The 17,183-nt window shown below is 36.5% G+C and overlaps 1 protein-coding gene across 3 annotated transcripts in view; it reads right to left on the reverse strand.

The window, feature by feature from the left end:
- PCDH15 (protocadherin related 15) overlaps positions 1-17,183 on the reverse strand; it is a 954,225-nt gene that overhangs the window by 164,254 nt on the left and 772,788 nt on the right. For all 3 annotated transcript variants that reach the window (XM_070611305.1, XM_070611290.1, XM_070611296.1), the window contains 2 exons: positions 8,563-8,868; positions 5,712-5,936 (listed from right to left, as the gene is read on the reverse strand). In XM_070611305.1, coding sequence (XP_070467406.1) covers positions 5,712-5,936; positions 8,563-8,868 — 531 coding nt within the window. The remainder of the gene's footprint in view (positions 1-5,711; positions 5,937-8,562; positions 8,869-17,183) is intronic.

The raw sequence follows: 17,183 nt of genomic DNA on the forward strand, positions 1-17,183 counted from the left end.
CCAAAAATATTTTACATTTTTAAAATTCTTTCAACTAGTTACTACACTTTTATCTTGACAACCTAGTGAGCATCTAAACATTGCATCATGTTAATTTACTTCCCTGAAGATAATTTTTATAATTATTTATAAAGCTGTTTTTTTTAGGTAAAAAGAGAGAAACTTATAGCAGTTGTACTTGTACATTTAAAACAATAACTTATTCCATAATTAACTTCACCAATAGCTATTTTCACTAAAACCTGAAAAAGATTTCCCCACATTTCATTCTTTGGAAAATTCGTCCTATCAGAAGCTTTATAAACAAAAAGAATCCCATAATGAATTTTAGGAAATGTGGGAAGTTATATTCTATTTTCTTGAGATTCACAGTGTACACTAGCATATTGAAGGCTCCTATATGAAGCCCTGCAGTGTAGAAATCTGTTTACTTGTGCATATCTCAGTGTTTCCCAAATCTGTTTCTTTACGAACTTCTTTGTCTGTGAGACACTCATCACCATCTTGTGGAGCTGGCGCTCTCTGAAATACAGCCTGAGAGAACCTGAAAATGTTGAAATATTGAAGGCATAAACTATCACTGTTTGGAATGTTGTATGACTTTGGTGACTTCAAGTTTTCAGAGAATATATTGAGAATTCCAATGCATTGAGAGTCCCCCCTCCAACCCCCATCCATGGCAGCCAGTTCATCAGGGTGGAGATAGGAGCTACAGAGACAACGCGACTGAGAATAGTGATAGTGCTTAGAAGAAACTGGTATCCACAGGGCACATCAGCATGCGTTGCCCCACTGGGAGGCAGTTCAATCTGGAGATCTGTGGCAATAGTAAGCCTGGTCTCGTGTGCTTTGGCAAGCAGGGGAGAATGTGATAATCACTGAAGCGTAAAAGACTTAATCATGTATACAGGTAAGCCACTTTCCTGGGACTCCCAGAAATCAGTAGTGATATTTGGGGAGCCACGAGAGAGACCCATAGAAATATAAATTATTACTGCTTATGAGATACTATTTTTAACTCTGGACATGGATAATTTCATTTGTTTCCCCTAGTTTGGTTCTTTTTATTTTTTGTGCATAAGAAAGATTGGCCCTGAGCGAATATCTGTTGTCAACCTTCCTCTTTTTGCTTGAAGAAGATTGTCGCTGAGCTAACATTTGGGCCAATCTTCCTCTCTTTTGCATGTGGGACACCACCACAGCATGGATTGATTAGCAGTGGGTAGGTCTACACCCGGGATCCAAACCCGTGAACCCTGGACCACCAAAGTGGAGGGTGCAAATTTAACCACTATGCCACCGGGCCAGCTCCTCTAGTTTCGTTCTTTAAAGGAAACATGTTATATCTTAGGCATAAAACTCTAGAATAGCAGGGTATATTGATACTTAGGAAACTATCTGACTCAGCCTCATGACAAGCTATTCCTGATGTATCCACACTCTTTAAACCTGGCAGTGAATACATTAGAAAGAACACACCAGTGAGAACATGACAATGCAGAACAGAATTGAGGGAAATATTTGAAGGTCATAGTCCAAAACAAGTGTTTTCCCTAAGGGAAAAATCAGCAAATTGTAAAAAAATAATCATCACTCCGTTAGATCATACTTCCCTTAGCTGGTTCATTGAAATCATCTTTTATTCAATTTCCTCCCTCCAGAGCCAGTGAAGGAAGGATGCTGTAAATCTTGAAATGTCCAGTGTTTCTGATTTGTTTGAGTCCAGGACTACTTCTTGGTCTCTCAAACCACAAGTAACATCAAGGCTTCATTTGGTGTCTGACTAAGGCTCTGTTTGGTCTCTGACCAAAACAAAACCAAGATTCTACCAATACTGTCACCATGGAGCATCAATGGCACATCACTGCCCATCAAGTGTCCATGATATGGCAAATGCTGCCTTGGTACTGGGCATTGAGTTGCTATCTAAAAATGTCATCCTCTTTCCTATATTCTATGGAGGAAGCATGTATTGTCTTCCTGGAGGAGGAAACTCCTCTTAAAGATGAAAATGCTAGCTCCATCTTCCAGAACACACTGTATTTCCCATCAACCTCAGTCCTTGTGGATGTTCTATCACTTCTGATCGTTCCACCTATCCCTACCTACTCCCATACCTGCACCTCTAAGATAAGCAAACACAACCAGGGCTAAATCCAGACTCCTTCCTTCCCAGAGGCATCTCCCTGATTCTCTCCTACTCCTATGCAGCCATTCTATCTAAAATTACAATCAGCAGAACGACTTAAGTCATCTGCCTATCTTAGACAAGCCCTTTACAAAGTCCTGTCCATGCTGCCCAGTATCATATATCCATTTACATATTTCAACTTTTTTGACAGTATTCAGTGTTGGGCTTACTATAGAAAACAGACCTTTTCTTTCCATGTATTTTCTGTATTCTATATTACAACTCAGTTTGTAAGGGCAGGTTTTTCTCTGGATTTTATGCTTTAAACTGTTTAGAATTTTATTTTTATTTTCCAGGGATTTACCTACATCATCTAGTTTACTATTATCACAGATTCAATTCTTCTAGATATTCAATAAATGTACAATGAAAACAGCCTTGTTTATCACTGTTCTACAAAGACTTTGCAACAAAAATACATATTATTTTTATGATCATCATTGGTGTTGTTTCAGATCCCTGAAATTTGACACCAAGAAAGCTCTTTGCAGGTGTCTGTGATAAAATTCTATTTTCTTTGTACTGTGAAAATATTTCTCCTTCTAAATATTACTTCAATTTTCCCATTCTCACTTCAATTTTAAATAAGTTGAATGGGCTAGACATTAAGTGCTTGATATTTCTTTTTCTCTTGCGTACAAAAGAAATTGTTTCTGTTCATTTTCAAAGAGAGATCTTCAAGATGCTTTCCCTGTGGTGACTGTTTTGGGCAGAAATATCTCTTAGCAAATACCATGCAATTATGTTATCAGCAAGACAGTTTGTCAGTGCTGCAAGTAAACAGACCAATAGCAGAAAATTTACAAGCTTGGGAAAGATCTGCATTTGTGGAGAAATGAGAATTGTACTCCATTCTTTGCTTCAAAACAAACAAGCATGATATTTTTATGCACCCAATAGTATACAATAGAGTTTTAAAGTTCTATTTGTGATAACCTCACCCTGAGTGATCAGCAGGAAGGAATTCAAGTGTCAGCCTGTGTTTGGGGAAATAGTCTGCAAATCTTGTTATGCTTATATCATCTTGAAAAACAAAAAAAACAACTGGTATTGAAATGTCTAGAATTAAATATTCATTATGTTTTGTTTTTAAATGTACAATAAATCAGAAATAATTTTGTATAAGTCAGGAAGACTGGACCAATGAATTAGTTTGACTTGTCTAAATAAGACAAAGCAATGAGACAACAAAAATCAGATCAACACTGTCCTATTTCTGAAGAAAGAATGAGCTCATCAGTAACTCCTTCCCACAGGCTGGTGAGTGCTACCCCTATATCAAAATAAAGAGGTGGTCAGGGAACATGAAGTGCATTTTAAGAGACTCGAGTCCCAGATAGAGAATGAAGATTATTTAATCCACATCTTACTTGTTTAGATGATATTTTTGACTCCAATTTGACTCCAGTGATTTCTCCTATCAAAAAACATCCAAGAAAACAAACCTAAACTGAATCCAGAGCAGCTGAGTCAAAGTCTAGGAGGGTTTATAACTCTCCATTACCAACCACATCCATCCTGAGAAAGAAGGCTGTTCCATTTGAGTATCCATCTCTGGCTCTGAGAAGACTAGGGGCAAGGTCATTAGCGGCAAGTCTTTTCTTCCCTTATCATCCAAATGGTCAGCAATTGGACCATTTTTTTAAATTTTAAATGTTTTTAGTGTTCAATTCCACCAAACCGTATGGTAGGCAAGGGTCAATCAGAGTAAGATGTCCTAAACTTTTCACCTGGTCCAGAAGCTATTTTGCTATAGTTAGTCCATTTAGATCAGACTCATCTTAGTCTTTTTCATCTTTTTTACTTATCATGACATCTTCATAACCACCAATATTATCATCTTCTAAAATGTTTTTGTAAACAGATTTCCAAATTTCTAAATGTCCCCTAACAGGCCCTTGGTGTTTTTGTGTTCTCCCTTGATTCTTCCCTAGCCTATTAGAAAATCATCGTCTCAGGAAGAGAGATACAAACAAAAAAGCAGGTTACCCAAGAAAAGGTTTTGACTGTTCCAGCTCCTACTCTCAAAGAGGACTTAATGCTGAATAAAACTTTACCTTCCTGAAATATACATTTCCCACTCCCTGAAATTGATAAATTTCTTAGGGTAGAGAGACACTAAAGGGAAGAAGTAGGAACAGAGTTATTGTGGACCCCTGGGAAAGAAGGAATTCAGACCCTAATAAAACTCTGCAGACAGCTTTAGTGCATCTGAGAATGGAAGGGACTTATGTTCCTCTTTCCAAGGTAGTTTAGAGGAGACGGCAGGACTCCAGGGAAAAAATGGCACCATGCGTATACTGGCAGATAAGCCTAGGTCAAGTGTAGAGAAAAGGCAGTAGAATAATCCCTGTGTCCTACTTTGGTCGCAGGATTATCTAAAAATAAATAAACAGACCCAAAGATCTTACAGGCAATAACATTACAGCATTCACCTACATGATAAATACAGTTATGCTAATTACATACTGATGAAATCTTTAACAATCTTCTACATTTTCTATCAATATTTTACTGTCTGAGAAAACTAATAGCATTTATTATTTTTCAGTTAAGTAATCAAATGAAAACTCAAGAAAAGTGATGATTTCTTATTCCATCATTTACACACTGCAGTGCCCTATAAAAATGAGCATTGTGGAAAAGTTTACCAACACATTGTGTACCTTATAACCTTGTGTACGTATTGCCGTCTACTGAAAACACCTTTCAAGAATTGGAGTAATCTCCAGAAAGCTAACTTTCTCTAATTCTAGGGAGAAATGCGTATATGATGCTTTCCCAATGGAAAAGGTACTCCTTTGGAAAGAAGTAGAGGAATCTGAAAGTCAAATGACCTTTATATACACTAATATTTGGGAACTGATGAATCTTTCCTCATGTCTTCTTTTAAGAGTATACTTAAAAATCACTGGAAACCCAAAAGGTTGAAGATGCCATGCTCTTTCAGGCAATCATTTGCACAGGGTATTATAATGAATGACACAGCACATCTAGAGAGGTTAACAAAGTCCCCTAAGTCATAGAACTTGAAAATGGCTGACACAGAACTTTCCCTCAGTTCCATCTGATTCCAAAGCTTATTTCATTCCAGAATCTTGGGTTCCAAACTAAACTTATTAGTTCTGAGGCCTTAGAACTCTTAATCTTTTTTTTTTTCTTTTTTAAATCAAAGGGTTTGGCTGAAGTTATTACCCATAGTGCTGTGGAATTTGGAATAAACTGTAGTCTGGAGAAATTATGACTTGATTGAAATCACAGAGCTAATGGCAGACAGGCAGCCACAGTGTTTGAACTCTTATTTAGTGCTTCTTTCAAATCTACCTTTTACAGTCGAACAATATAGTTATTTCTCAAGCAAACCTTCATAAATACTTCACATCCAAAAATCTATGTTTTGGGTCTGGCTCCACTGTGTTGTTATGAATTGTTGCCCCCAAATATTATGGATATAGTATAAAAACCAGAAGTTACAAGTAGAGAGTAAAGTAGGCAACCAGCAGTCATCTATATTCCTTACCTTTACTATCACTGTGACAGTAGCAATACCAGGTGGCATTGTCCCATAAATATCAAAGGCCTCCACTAGAAAAGTGATACTTGCTTCCTGGTCTGGAAATGACTCATAGTCCAAACTCCTTAAAAGGGAGAGCTCTCCTGTAAATGGATGCAGTGCAAAAAAGTGCTTCACTTCTGGACTTCTTATCCGATAAGACACATTTGCTCCAAGGTCAACATCTTTGGCCTGTAACAAGTGAAACAGAAGAATGGTTATATCAGGTGTTACCAAACTAGAGGAATGCAGGACTCCTAGAAGTCATGTTTCAGCGCCTAGGACAGCCTGAATTTAAGGAGGACCAAAAGACATGTTTCAGAGAAAAGTACTTTTATTAAGTAATTTACCAGAGAGAAGGAGGAGGAGAGAGAGAAAGAGAAAAAGAGACAGAGACAGAGACCTACGAGATTTTGTCATTGTTGATCCTATTACTAGATTTATTTTACCTGAAAAATCACTTATTAAGAGAATCATACCACAGTAAAGAAAATAAATATTGTCATAAATGATTGCTTACTATTTCCTGCTGATTGTATAACCTTGAAAAATGTTTTAAATAAAAATAAATTTTATTGAGTGCTTCCCATAAACATGGTAGATTATTAAAGAACTATAAGAAATCTAAGGAAACATAAGTAGTAATTTCTTCTCATACGCATCTTATAATACAGCTCTAGAGATCACTCTATTGTAACTCCCTCCATTTAACTAATATTTATTGAGTAGTTACTATGCATGAGGTGCTGTAAGGATGCACAAGTTGAATCTAGACACAATTCTTGTCCTGGTAACTGTCTCAAAGAAGAAACATAACACAGATACCAAAATAGAAGGAAAAAAAGTGAGAGGTCAGCTGAAAGCTGTTCAGAATTGAGAGCGAAGCCGTCTAGCCGAGGGACAGGTTTTATGGAAGTCTTCTAGAATGACTGTTGTTTTCAGTGGTTCAGAGTGGCAAAGGCAACTCTGGTAGAAGACACAGAATGGAGCAAGAGTGGAATGGGGAAGACCAGGCTTTGCTAATGTGCGTGCAGAATGCAAACATCTCCTATGTCAACTTTAGTCTTGGCTCCTTCCAATCAATTATCGACATCACAGCTAGAAAGATATTATTAAAGTATAGATTTTACTATGTCATTTTCCTGCCTAAAATCCTGTTGTCTATTCCATTTTGGATCAAGCCCAGTCTCCTTAATACGGGGAGAAGGACCCATACATTTTCCAGCCCTTCAGTCCCTCACTCTCTCCTCTCCTCCACGATTTTGAGCAGGTTCTTTCCACTGCCTTAATAATGTTTCCTCCTCAGTGCTTGAATAACCCTTCCTTGCCCTCAGTTCATAGTTTAGAAAGTAACTTTCTCCAGGAAACGTTCTCTTTGTTCTGAAGATTAGGTTAGAAGCTCTACCTGTGATCTCCTAGGCCCATTGCCTTGAGGACCTCTGTTTTCATTACCAATTTACTTGTCTGTTTGCTACTCTAGACTGAAAATGTCACGAAGGCAGGAAATCTGTCCTGTTCAAGTTTGAATCTCCAAGGTCTAGCAGAGGACTTAGCTTACAATTAACACTGAAAATATGCTCGTTGAATGAAAGAATGAATGCATGAACAGATAAACAGAAGAATCAATGACAACATAATGGCCCTCTCCCTGGTCAGCATCTGCTGCTTTTAGATTTATTAATGTTTATTGCCTAAACATTTATTGAGCTGAATTATTAAATAAATACAATTTCTTAAAATCCATGCTAACAAAATTCAAGTTGTGGATTGCAGGTCAAGGAAGAACTAGAATTTTTTTTTTTTTTTTGAGGAAGATCAGCCCTGAGCTAACATCTGCTGCCAATCCTCCTCTTTGTGCACAGGAAGACTGGCTCTGAACTAACATCCGTGCCCATCTTCCTTTATTTTATATGTGTGATGACTGCCACAGCATGGCTTGACAAGCCGTGCATAGATCCGCACCCGGCCAACACAGGGCCGCCGAGTCAGAAAGTGTGCACTTAACTGCTGCACCACCAGGCCAGCCTCCAGAATTTTTTTTTTTCCAAAATATACTTCGTTGACCACGTGTATCAGAATTAAAGGGATGGTTGCTTAAAATGCAGATTTCAGGGCCAACCTAACTTAATGAATCAGAATGTTCAGAGTTTCTGATAATACTACAGCTGAGAACTGAAAAAAGAGGTTTGGATATAGAAACACTACTAAAAAGGAGAGCTAGACCTACGAAAAAATGCCAGTTGTGTATTGAAAGTAAAAAAAAAAATTACAAAATGATAGGCACAGGGATATCCTACTTTTGTAAAATATACGGAAAATCTATACACATGTATATGTAATATATATATACACATATGTATATATGCACACACCCACATACCTACATATTTAAATGTACGTAAATATTTATTTGATCATTTGTGTGAGAATAAAGATAAATGTGACAGAACACACATAAAAATTTACTTCGGAGGTACGAAGTGGGAGATTATTGACTTTTTCTTTATAACTACTGTATTGTCAATTTTAATAAGTATATAGCATTACTTTTTAAAATTAAAAATCTATTAAGTGTTATTTAATTTCCTACAAGTGCAACTTTCCTTCTCTTAATTTTTGGTGTATCACTGAAGTAGGGTTGTTAGATAAAATACAATATGTAGTATTTAAGAGATACTTATATTAAAAATTTACTCAGTTCACCTGAAATTGAAATTTAACTAGGCATGTTGTTTTTTACTTGCTAAATCTGGCAACCTTGTCCTAATGACTAATCTTATAATGTAGAATTTATGAAATTAATGCTTCTTCCACATACCTCTATTTGAAGGAAGGTAGTCCCAGCTGGCAGATTCTCTTCAACGACAACACTATATGTTGAATTGGTGAACACAGGACTATTATCGTCAATATCCAAAACCTTGATGGCCAGGGTGAGAGTTGAATGGCGAGGGTGTACCGCTCCATCGGTGGCCACAACCACAAGTTCATAGTAGTCCCTTACTTCTCTGTTAAGCTTCACTGCTGTGTAAATGCTCCCATTAGATGTGATGCGAAAAAGATTATTGAAGTTACCCAAACTGTAGTGCACTTGGCCATTTATTCCAGCATCAGGATCTGTTGCCTAAATGAAATTAGAAACAAAGAAATTCATATTGTACATTTTGTTACGCTTTTTCACATTGAGTTTTGTTATGTTGCCCTGCTGGAAGGGACTAGTTAATGAATTACGGCTGAAATATTTCTGACTGAATATTCTTTTTTCGCTAGAGAGAAAATTAAAAAGATAATGATAATGTAATGCAAAAGTCTAAAATAAGAAAAAAACATAGTTTAATTAATATTCTTCATTAAAAATAGGCATAACACAAATTGATATCATTAGCAATATTACATTATGACAGAAAACTTACATTAAAAAATATTGAATTTTCCAGTATTATTTCTTTCACAGATTTTGAATTCTAAAATTAAAAAACATATTTAATTTATAATTAGTTTAACACAACCTACTAAGTGACAACTTAAGATTCTATAGTTTTTTTTGTTTGTTTTAAAGATTTGCATCTGAGCTAACATGTTATCAATCTTCTTCTTATTATTGTTTTTTCTTCCTCTTCCTCTCCCTAAAGCCCCCCAGCACAGAGTTGTATATTCTAGTTGTAGGTCCTTCTGGCTATGCTATGTGTGACGCCACCTCAGAATGGCCTGATGAGCGATGCCATGTACACGCTGAAGATCCTAACTGGTGAAACCCTGGACGGCCGAAGCAGAGCACGCAAACTTAACCACTTGGCCATGGGGCCAGCCCCTCTGCAATTTTTTTTATTCAAGCACTTTATATATATATTACCTCATTTAATCCTCACAATGTTCTTATGACTAAATATAATTGGTCCCATTTTACAAATGAAAAAATAGTGGCTTAGGGAATTTTTTAAAAAATTTAATTAAGTTTTTAATTGAGGTAACATTGGTTTAACATCATATAAATTTCAGGTATACACCATTATATTTTGTCTTCTGTGTAGACTACATCATGTTCACCACCCAAAGACTAATTACCATCCATCACCACACACGTGTCCAGTCACCCCTTTCTCCTTCTCCCTCCCCTCTTCCCCTTTGGTAACCACCAATCTAATCTCTGTCATCTATGTGTTTGTTTGTTATTGGTTTTATCTTCTAGTTATGAGTGAGGTCATACAGTATTTGACTTTCTCCTTCTGACTTATTTCACTTAGCATAATACTCTCGAGGTCCATGCATGTTGTCACAAATGGCAAGACTTCATCTGTTTTTATAGCTTATTAGTATTCCATTGTGAATATATACCGCATCTTCTCTATCCATTCATCCCTTAATGGGTAGTTAGGTTGTTTCCAAGTCTTGGCTATTGTGAATAATGCTGCAATGAACATAGGGGTGCATGTATCTTTATGCATTCATGTTTTCATGTCTTTGAATAAATACCCAGCAGTGGAATAGCTGGATCATGTGGTAGTTCTATTCTTTATTGTTTGAGGACTCTCCATACTGTTTTCCATAGTGGCTGCACCAGTTCACATTCCCACCAGCAGTGTATGAGGGTTCTCTTTGCTCCATATCCTCTCCAACACCTGTCATTTCTTGTCTTGTTAATTGTAGACATTCTGATGGATAGAAGGTGATATCTCATTGTAGTTTTTATTTGCATTTCCCTAATAATTAGTGGTGTTGACATCTTTTTATGTGCCAGTTGTATCTGTATATCCTCTTTGGAAAAATGGTTATTCTGATCTTATGCCCATTTTTTAATTGGGTTGCTTTTTTTGTTGTTAAGATGTATGAGTTCTTTATATATTTTGGATATTAACCTCGTATCAGATATATGGTTGCAAATATCTTCTCCCAATTGTTATGCCGTCTTTTCATTTTGTCGATGGTGTCTTTTGCTGTGCAGAAGCTTTTTAGTTTGATGTAATTCCTTTTGTTTATTTTTTCTATTGTTTCCCTTGCCTAGTCAGACACGGTACTTTAAAATATGCTCCTAAGACTGATGTCGAAGAGCCTATGTTTTCTTCTAGAAGTTTAATGATTGCAGGTCTTACATTCAAGTCTTTAATCCATTTTGAGTTAATTTTTGTGTATAGTGTAAGATAGTGGTCTAGTTTCATTCTTTTGCGTGTGGCAGTCCAGTTTTCCCAACACCATTTGTTGAAGAGATTTCCCATTCTCCCTTGTATGTTCCTGGCTCCCTTGTTGAAAATTAGCTAGCCATAGATGTGTGGGTTTATTTCTGAGCTCTCAGATCTGTTCCATTGATCTGGTGCGTCTGTTTTTGTGCCAGCATCATGCTGTTTTGGTTACTATAACTTTGTAGTATATTTTGAAATCAGGGAGTGTGATACCTCCAGCTTTGCTCTTTTTTCTCGGGATTCCTTTGGCCAATTGGGGTCTTTTGTTGTTCTCTGTTTTTCAAATTGTATTTGAATTCCTCAAATTCTCTAAATTTTAGGATTCTTTGTTCTATTTCTGTGAAAAATGTTGTTGGAACTTTGAATCTGTAGATTGTTTTAGGAAGTATGGACATTTTAACTATGTCAATTCTTCTAATCCAAGATCACAGAATATCTTTCCATTTCTTTGTGTCTTTTTCCATTGCTTTCAACAAGGTTTTATAGTTTTCAGTGTACAGGTCTTTCACTTCTTTAGTTAAATTTATTCTTATGTATTTTATTCTTTTTGTTGCAATTATAAATGGGATAGTATTCTTAATTTCTCTTTCTGTTACTTCGTTCTTAGTGTATAGAAATGCAACTGATTTTTGCATATTGATTTTGTATCCTGCAAGTTTACTGTATTCATTGATTACTTCTAGTTTTTTGGTGGATTCTTTAGGGTTTTATATATATAAAATCCCATCATCTGCAAATAGTGACTGTTTTACTTCTTCCTTTCCAATGTGGACCCCTTTTATTTCTTTTTCTTCTCTGATTGCTCTGGCAAGGACTTCCAATACCATGTGAAATAAGAGTAGCAAAAGTGGGCATCTTTGCCTGGTTCCTGTTCTTCAAAAGATAGCTTTCAGTTTTTCTCCATTGAGTTTATTAGTTGTGGGTTTATCACATATGGCTTTATTATGTTGAGTTATTTTCCTTCTATATCCATTTTATCCAGAGTTTTTATCACAAATAGATGCTGCATTTTGTCAAATGCTTTCTCTGTGTCTATTGAGATGACCACGTGATTTTTTTCTTCATTTTGTTAATGTGGTGTATCACATTGATTGATTTGTGGATGTTGAACCATCCCTGCATCCCTGGAATAAATCTCACTTGATCATAGTGTATGATTTTTTAATGTATTTTTGTATTAGATTTGCAAATATTTTGTTGAGGATTTTTGCATTAAAGTGCATCAGTAATGTTGGCCTATAGTTTTCTTTTTTTGTGCTGTCCTTGTCTGGTATGGGTTTCAGGATAATGTTGGCTTCATAGAATGAGTTAGGAAGCTTCCCTTCCTCTTCAATTTTTTGGAAGAGCTTGAGAAAGATAGATATTAAGTCTTCTTTGAATGTTAGGTAGAATTCACCTCGGAAGCTGTCTGGTCCTGGACTCTTATTTTTTGGAAGGTTTTTGATTACTGTTTCAATCTCCTTACTGGTGATTGGTCTATTCAAATTCTCTATTTCTTCTTGATTCAGTTTTGGAGGTTGTATGATTCTAAGAATTTATCCATTTCTTCTAGATTATCCAATTTGTTGGTGTGTAGCTTTTCATAGTATTGTCTTATAGTCTTTTGTGTTTCTGAGGTGTCCATTGTAATTTTTCCTCTTTTATTCCTGATTTTATTTGAACCTTCTCTCTTTTATTCTTGGTGAGTGTAGCTGAAGGTTTGTCAATTTTGTTTATTTTCTCAAAGAATCAGCTTTTAGTTTCATTGGTTTTTTTCTGTTGTGTTTGCAGTCTCCGTTTCACTTATTTCCACTCCGATTTTTGTTATTTCCTTCCTTCTACTGATTTCGGGCTTTGTTTGTTCTGCTTTTTCTAGTTCCCTTAGGTTCACTGTTAGATTGTTGATTTGAGATTTTTTTTGTTTGTTGAGGTAGGCCTGTATTTTTTTGTTGCTATAAACTTTCATTTTAGTACCACTTTTGCGGTGTCCCACAAATTTTGTCATGTCAAATTTTCAATTTCATTTGTCTCCAGATAGTTTTTTATTTCTCCGTTGATTTCTTCATTGGCCCAGTAGCTGTTCCGTAGTATTTTCTTTAATCACCACATATTTGTGACTTTTCCAGTTTTTCTTCTTGTAATTGATTTCTAGTTTCATATCTCTGAGGTCAGAAAAGATGCTTTGTATTATTTCAATCTTTTTTACTTTATTGAGACTTGTTTTGTGGCCTAATATGGGATCTATCCTGGAGCATGTTCCATGTGCATTCAAAAAGAATGTGTATTCTGTGGGTTTTCGATGGAATGTTCTGTATAGATCTAAGTCCCTCTGGTCTAATGTGTCATTTAAGGCCAATGTTTCCTTATTGATCTTCTGTTGGATGATGTATCCATTGATGTAAGTGGAGTGTTAAAGTCCCCTACTATTACTGTGTTACTGTCTATTTCTCCTTTTATGTCTGTTAATAACTGTTTTCTATCTTTAGCTGCTGCTATGTTGTGTGCATAGATATTTACATGTTGCATCCTCTTGTTGGATTATTCCCTTCATCATTATGTAGTGCCCTTCTTCGACTCTTATTACAGTTTTGTTTTAAAGTCTATTTTGTCTGATATATGTATTGCTACCCCAGCTTTCTTTTCTTTGCCGTTTGCATGGAGTATCTCTTTCCATCTCTTCACTTTCAGTTTGTGAGTGTCTTTAGGTCTGAAGTGTGTCTCTTGTATGCAGCATATATATGGGTCTTGTCTTTTTATTCAATCAGCCACTCTATGTCTTTTGATTGGAGCATTTAGTCCATTAACATTTAAAGTAGCTATTGATAAGTATGTTCTTAATTCCATCTTGCTACTTTTTTTCTGGGTGTTTTAGTAGTGCTTTGTACTTTTCTTCTTCTTTTTCTCTCTTCCCTTGTGGTTTGATGGCTTTCTTTATTATTATGTTTGGATTCCTTTCTCTTAATTTTTTGTTTATTTATTATGGGTTTCTGGTTTGTAATTACCATGACCTACATGGTAAGCATATACAATAACATACGCAAACAGTAATCTATCTGAAGGTGATGGTCTCTTAAGTGTGACTTCTTCCTAAAAATTCTGCTCTTTAACTCCCCTCTCCTCACATTTTATGTTTTTGATATCATATATAACCTCTTTTGTGCTTTTGTGTGTGTGTATCTGCTATCTTCTATCACGGAAATCAATAATTTCAGTACTTTTGTCTCTGACCTTCATATTAGCTTTACAGGTGGTTGATCTGCTACCTTTACTATATATTTGCCTTTAACAGTGTTTTTTCTTCTTTTTTGCTTAGGAAGATTGAGCCTGAGTTGACATCTGTTACCAATCTTCTTCTTTGTATGTGAGTCACTGCCACAGCATGGCTACTGACAGATGAATGATATAGGTCTGTGCTTGGGAACTGAAGTCGGGCAGCCAAAAGGAGTGCCCCAAACTTAACCACTAGGTTAGCCCTTTTTTTTTTTTTTTTGATAATGTTCTTATTCCTATTTGTGTTTTTTTCTTTTTCACTCAAATAAATCCACTTAACATTTCTTGAAAGCCTGGCTTATTGATGATAAGCTTTTTTTGTTTTTTCTTGTCTGGGAAACTCTTTCTCTCTCTTCCCATTCTGAATGATAACCTTGCTGGGTAGAGTATTCTTGACTATAGGTTTTTTCCTTTCAGCACTTTAAATATATCACGCCTCTCCCTTCTAGCCTGTAAGGTTTCTGCTGAGAAGTCAGCTGATAGCCTCATGGGGTTTCCTGTGTATGTAACTTATTGCCTTTCTTTTGTAGTTTTTAGGATTCTCTCTTTATCTTTAATTCTTGACATTTTAATTATGTGTTTTGGTGTGGGCCTCTTCAAGTTGATCTTGCTTGGTGTTCTCTGTGCTTCCTGTACCTGGATGTCTGTTTCCTTCTTTAGGTTAGGAAAGATTTTAGCTATCATTTCTTAAAATAGATTCTCTGCCCCTTTGTCCTTCTTTTACCCTGGGACACCTATAATACAGATGTTAGTGTTCTTGATGTTGTCCCAGAGGTCTTTTAGGCTGTCATCATTCTTTTTCTTTTTTGTGTTCAACATGGGTGATTTCCTCTAGTCTGTCTTTCCTCCTGCTCACTGATCCATTTTTCTGTATCATCTACTCTGCTCTTGAGTCCCTCTGGTGAATTTTTCATTTCCATTATTGTATTCTTCAGTTCTGATTGGTTCTTTTTTATATTTTCCAGTTCCTTCTTGAAGTTCTCACAGTGTTCATCTATTCTTCTCCCAAGATCAGTGAGCATCCTTATGACTATTAGTTTGTACTCCTTATCAGGTAGATTGTTTATCTCTGCTTTGTTTAGTTCTTTTGCTGAAGATTTTTTCTTTTCCTTTATTTGGAACATATTCTTTTGTCTCCTCCTTTTGCCGTTCTCTGTGCTTATATCTATGTATTTAGTAGATCAGCTACATCTTCCAATCTTGGAGAAGTTGCCTCATGTAAGAAATGCCTTATGAGGCCCAGCAATCTGCTTACCTCTAGTCACCAGTTCCAATTGTTCCAGGAATGTCCCCTGTGTGGGCTACATGTGTCCTTCTGTTGCATCAAGGTTGCTCTTACTACAGTTGCATGGAAAGGTGTCTGCGATCGTGGCTGGCTGGTTATAAGCCTCAGCTGCATGCAGCTGCTATGGTCCTTTTAGTCACTTTATTAGGTGGGGGGAGCCCTAGAACATTGGCTGCAATGGCACATATCTGCTGCCATTTTGCTTTTAAATGAGTAGGCCCTCAGTCTGACTGGTTTCTAGGCTCAGGGGCTCACAACTGCTTTAGTCCTGTGGCCTCTGAGGCTGTTATCAGCTTTCTCAGGAGTGCAGTATGGAGGAACCAGCCCTAAGCACACAATTGTTTCAGGTGTTGGAAGGTGGAGCAGATCCCTTATGTGGCTTAAGATTGCTCCTGGCTGTGAAGCACCACAACAGAATGTGGCTTTTTCTTTATTTCTTTCTTTTATTTTTTGAGGAAGATTAGCTCTGAGCTAACATCTGCCACCAATTCTCCTCTTTTTGCTGAGAAAGACTGGCCCTGAGTTAACATCCATGCCCATCTTCCTCCACCTTATATGTGGGACATCTACCACAGTATGGCTTGCCAAGCAGTGCCATGTCTGCACCTGGGATCTGAACTGGTGAACCCTGGGCCGCTGATGCAGAAGGTGTGAACTTAACCACTGCACCACCAGGCCAACACCCAGAATGTGGCTTTTCCCTCTCTAGAAAGAATTTTCTGCCTCTTCCACTTCAGTCAGCACTGTCTCTTGTTGTGGGGGTTCTTTTTACCCAGTTTCCAGTTCCCTCTCATGGGTAATTATTCGAAGGGTAGTTGTAAATTTGTTGTGTCCGTGGGAGGAGGGGCGTTCAGAGCTCTCCTACACTGCCATCTTCCTAGTAATCCTCTGTCTATGGAATTTAATTTTCTTGCTTAGAGTTACACAAGAAATAAACATCTCAGTGCTCCAGTTCTTAATATAATGTTTCAAATATAAAACTCCTTGATAAATATTTGTGGAATTAATGAAATGTTAGAATAAATTAATGCATGGAACTGAAATTTAAAACTAAATCTTCTCCCAAACCCAAATGGGAGTAAAAGTACAGTCACTGTAAAGCACTCACAAGGGGACATTTAATATTAGAATACAATCTCCACATGATAATTGGGAACTGTTAATGTTATAATAATAACACATTAACTGAAAATTTTAAGTCATATAAAATCACTTTGCATCAAATAAAATGCAAATTTTGAGTGAATATTCTTCTAATGGAGTGTATGAGATTTAATCTTATCTAAAATTCAATTGTGATATAAATTATGACCTCTCAGTATCAAATACTGTGCACTTTGTGTTAAATAGTTCTGCATTATTGTCCTTCAAAGAAACTGGAATAAACTTTAGGAGTCATAACATGCTATATAATTATGCCCCAAAATGTCGCTAAGGAAAGAAAGGACAACAAGATACCTGACTGCCTTATGAGCCAGGGATACAATAATCACTTAATATCCACAAAGCCTGGAATACAACATGATGTATTTTAATGGCACACATGCAGACATATATCCAGCTTTACAAACACTGGTGAAGCATGTGGAGTGGGGCTGCTGAATGCTTGTGTCTTGTTTGAAATTATAAAGCCCAAGAGGTGAAAGTCAAGTTTGTGACTGTGCTCCTTCTGTTTATCCTAATGCCAGACAGTTCAGCAAGATTTGTCCCTTTGACTCATCAAAACAC

Source organism: Equus przewalskii, chromosome 1 (assembly GCF_037783145.1).
Source record: "Equus przewalskii isolate Varuska chromosome 1, EquPr2, whole genome shotgun sequence".
Classification (NCBI taxonomy): Eukaryota; Metazoa; Chordata; class Mammalia; order Perissodactyla; family Equidae; genus Equus; species Equus przewalskii.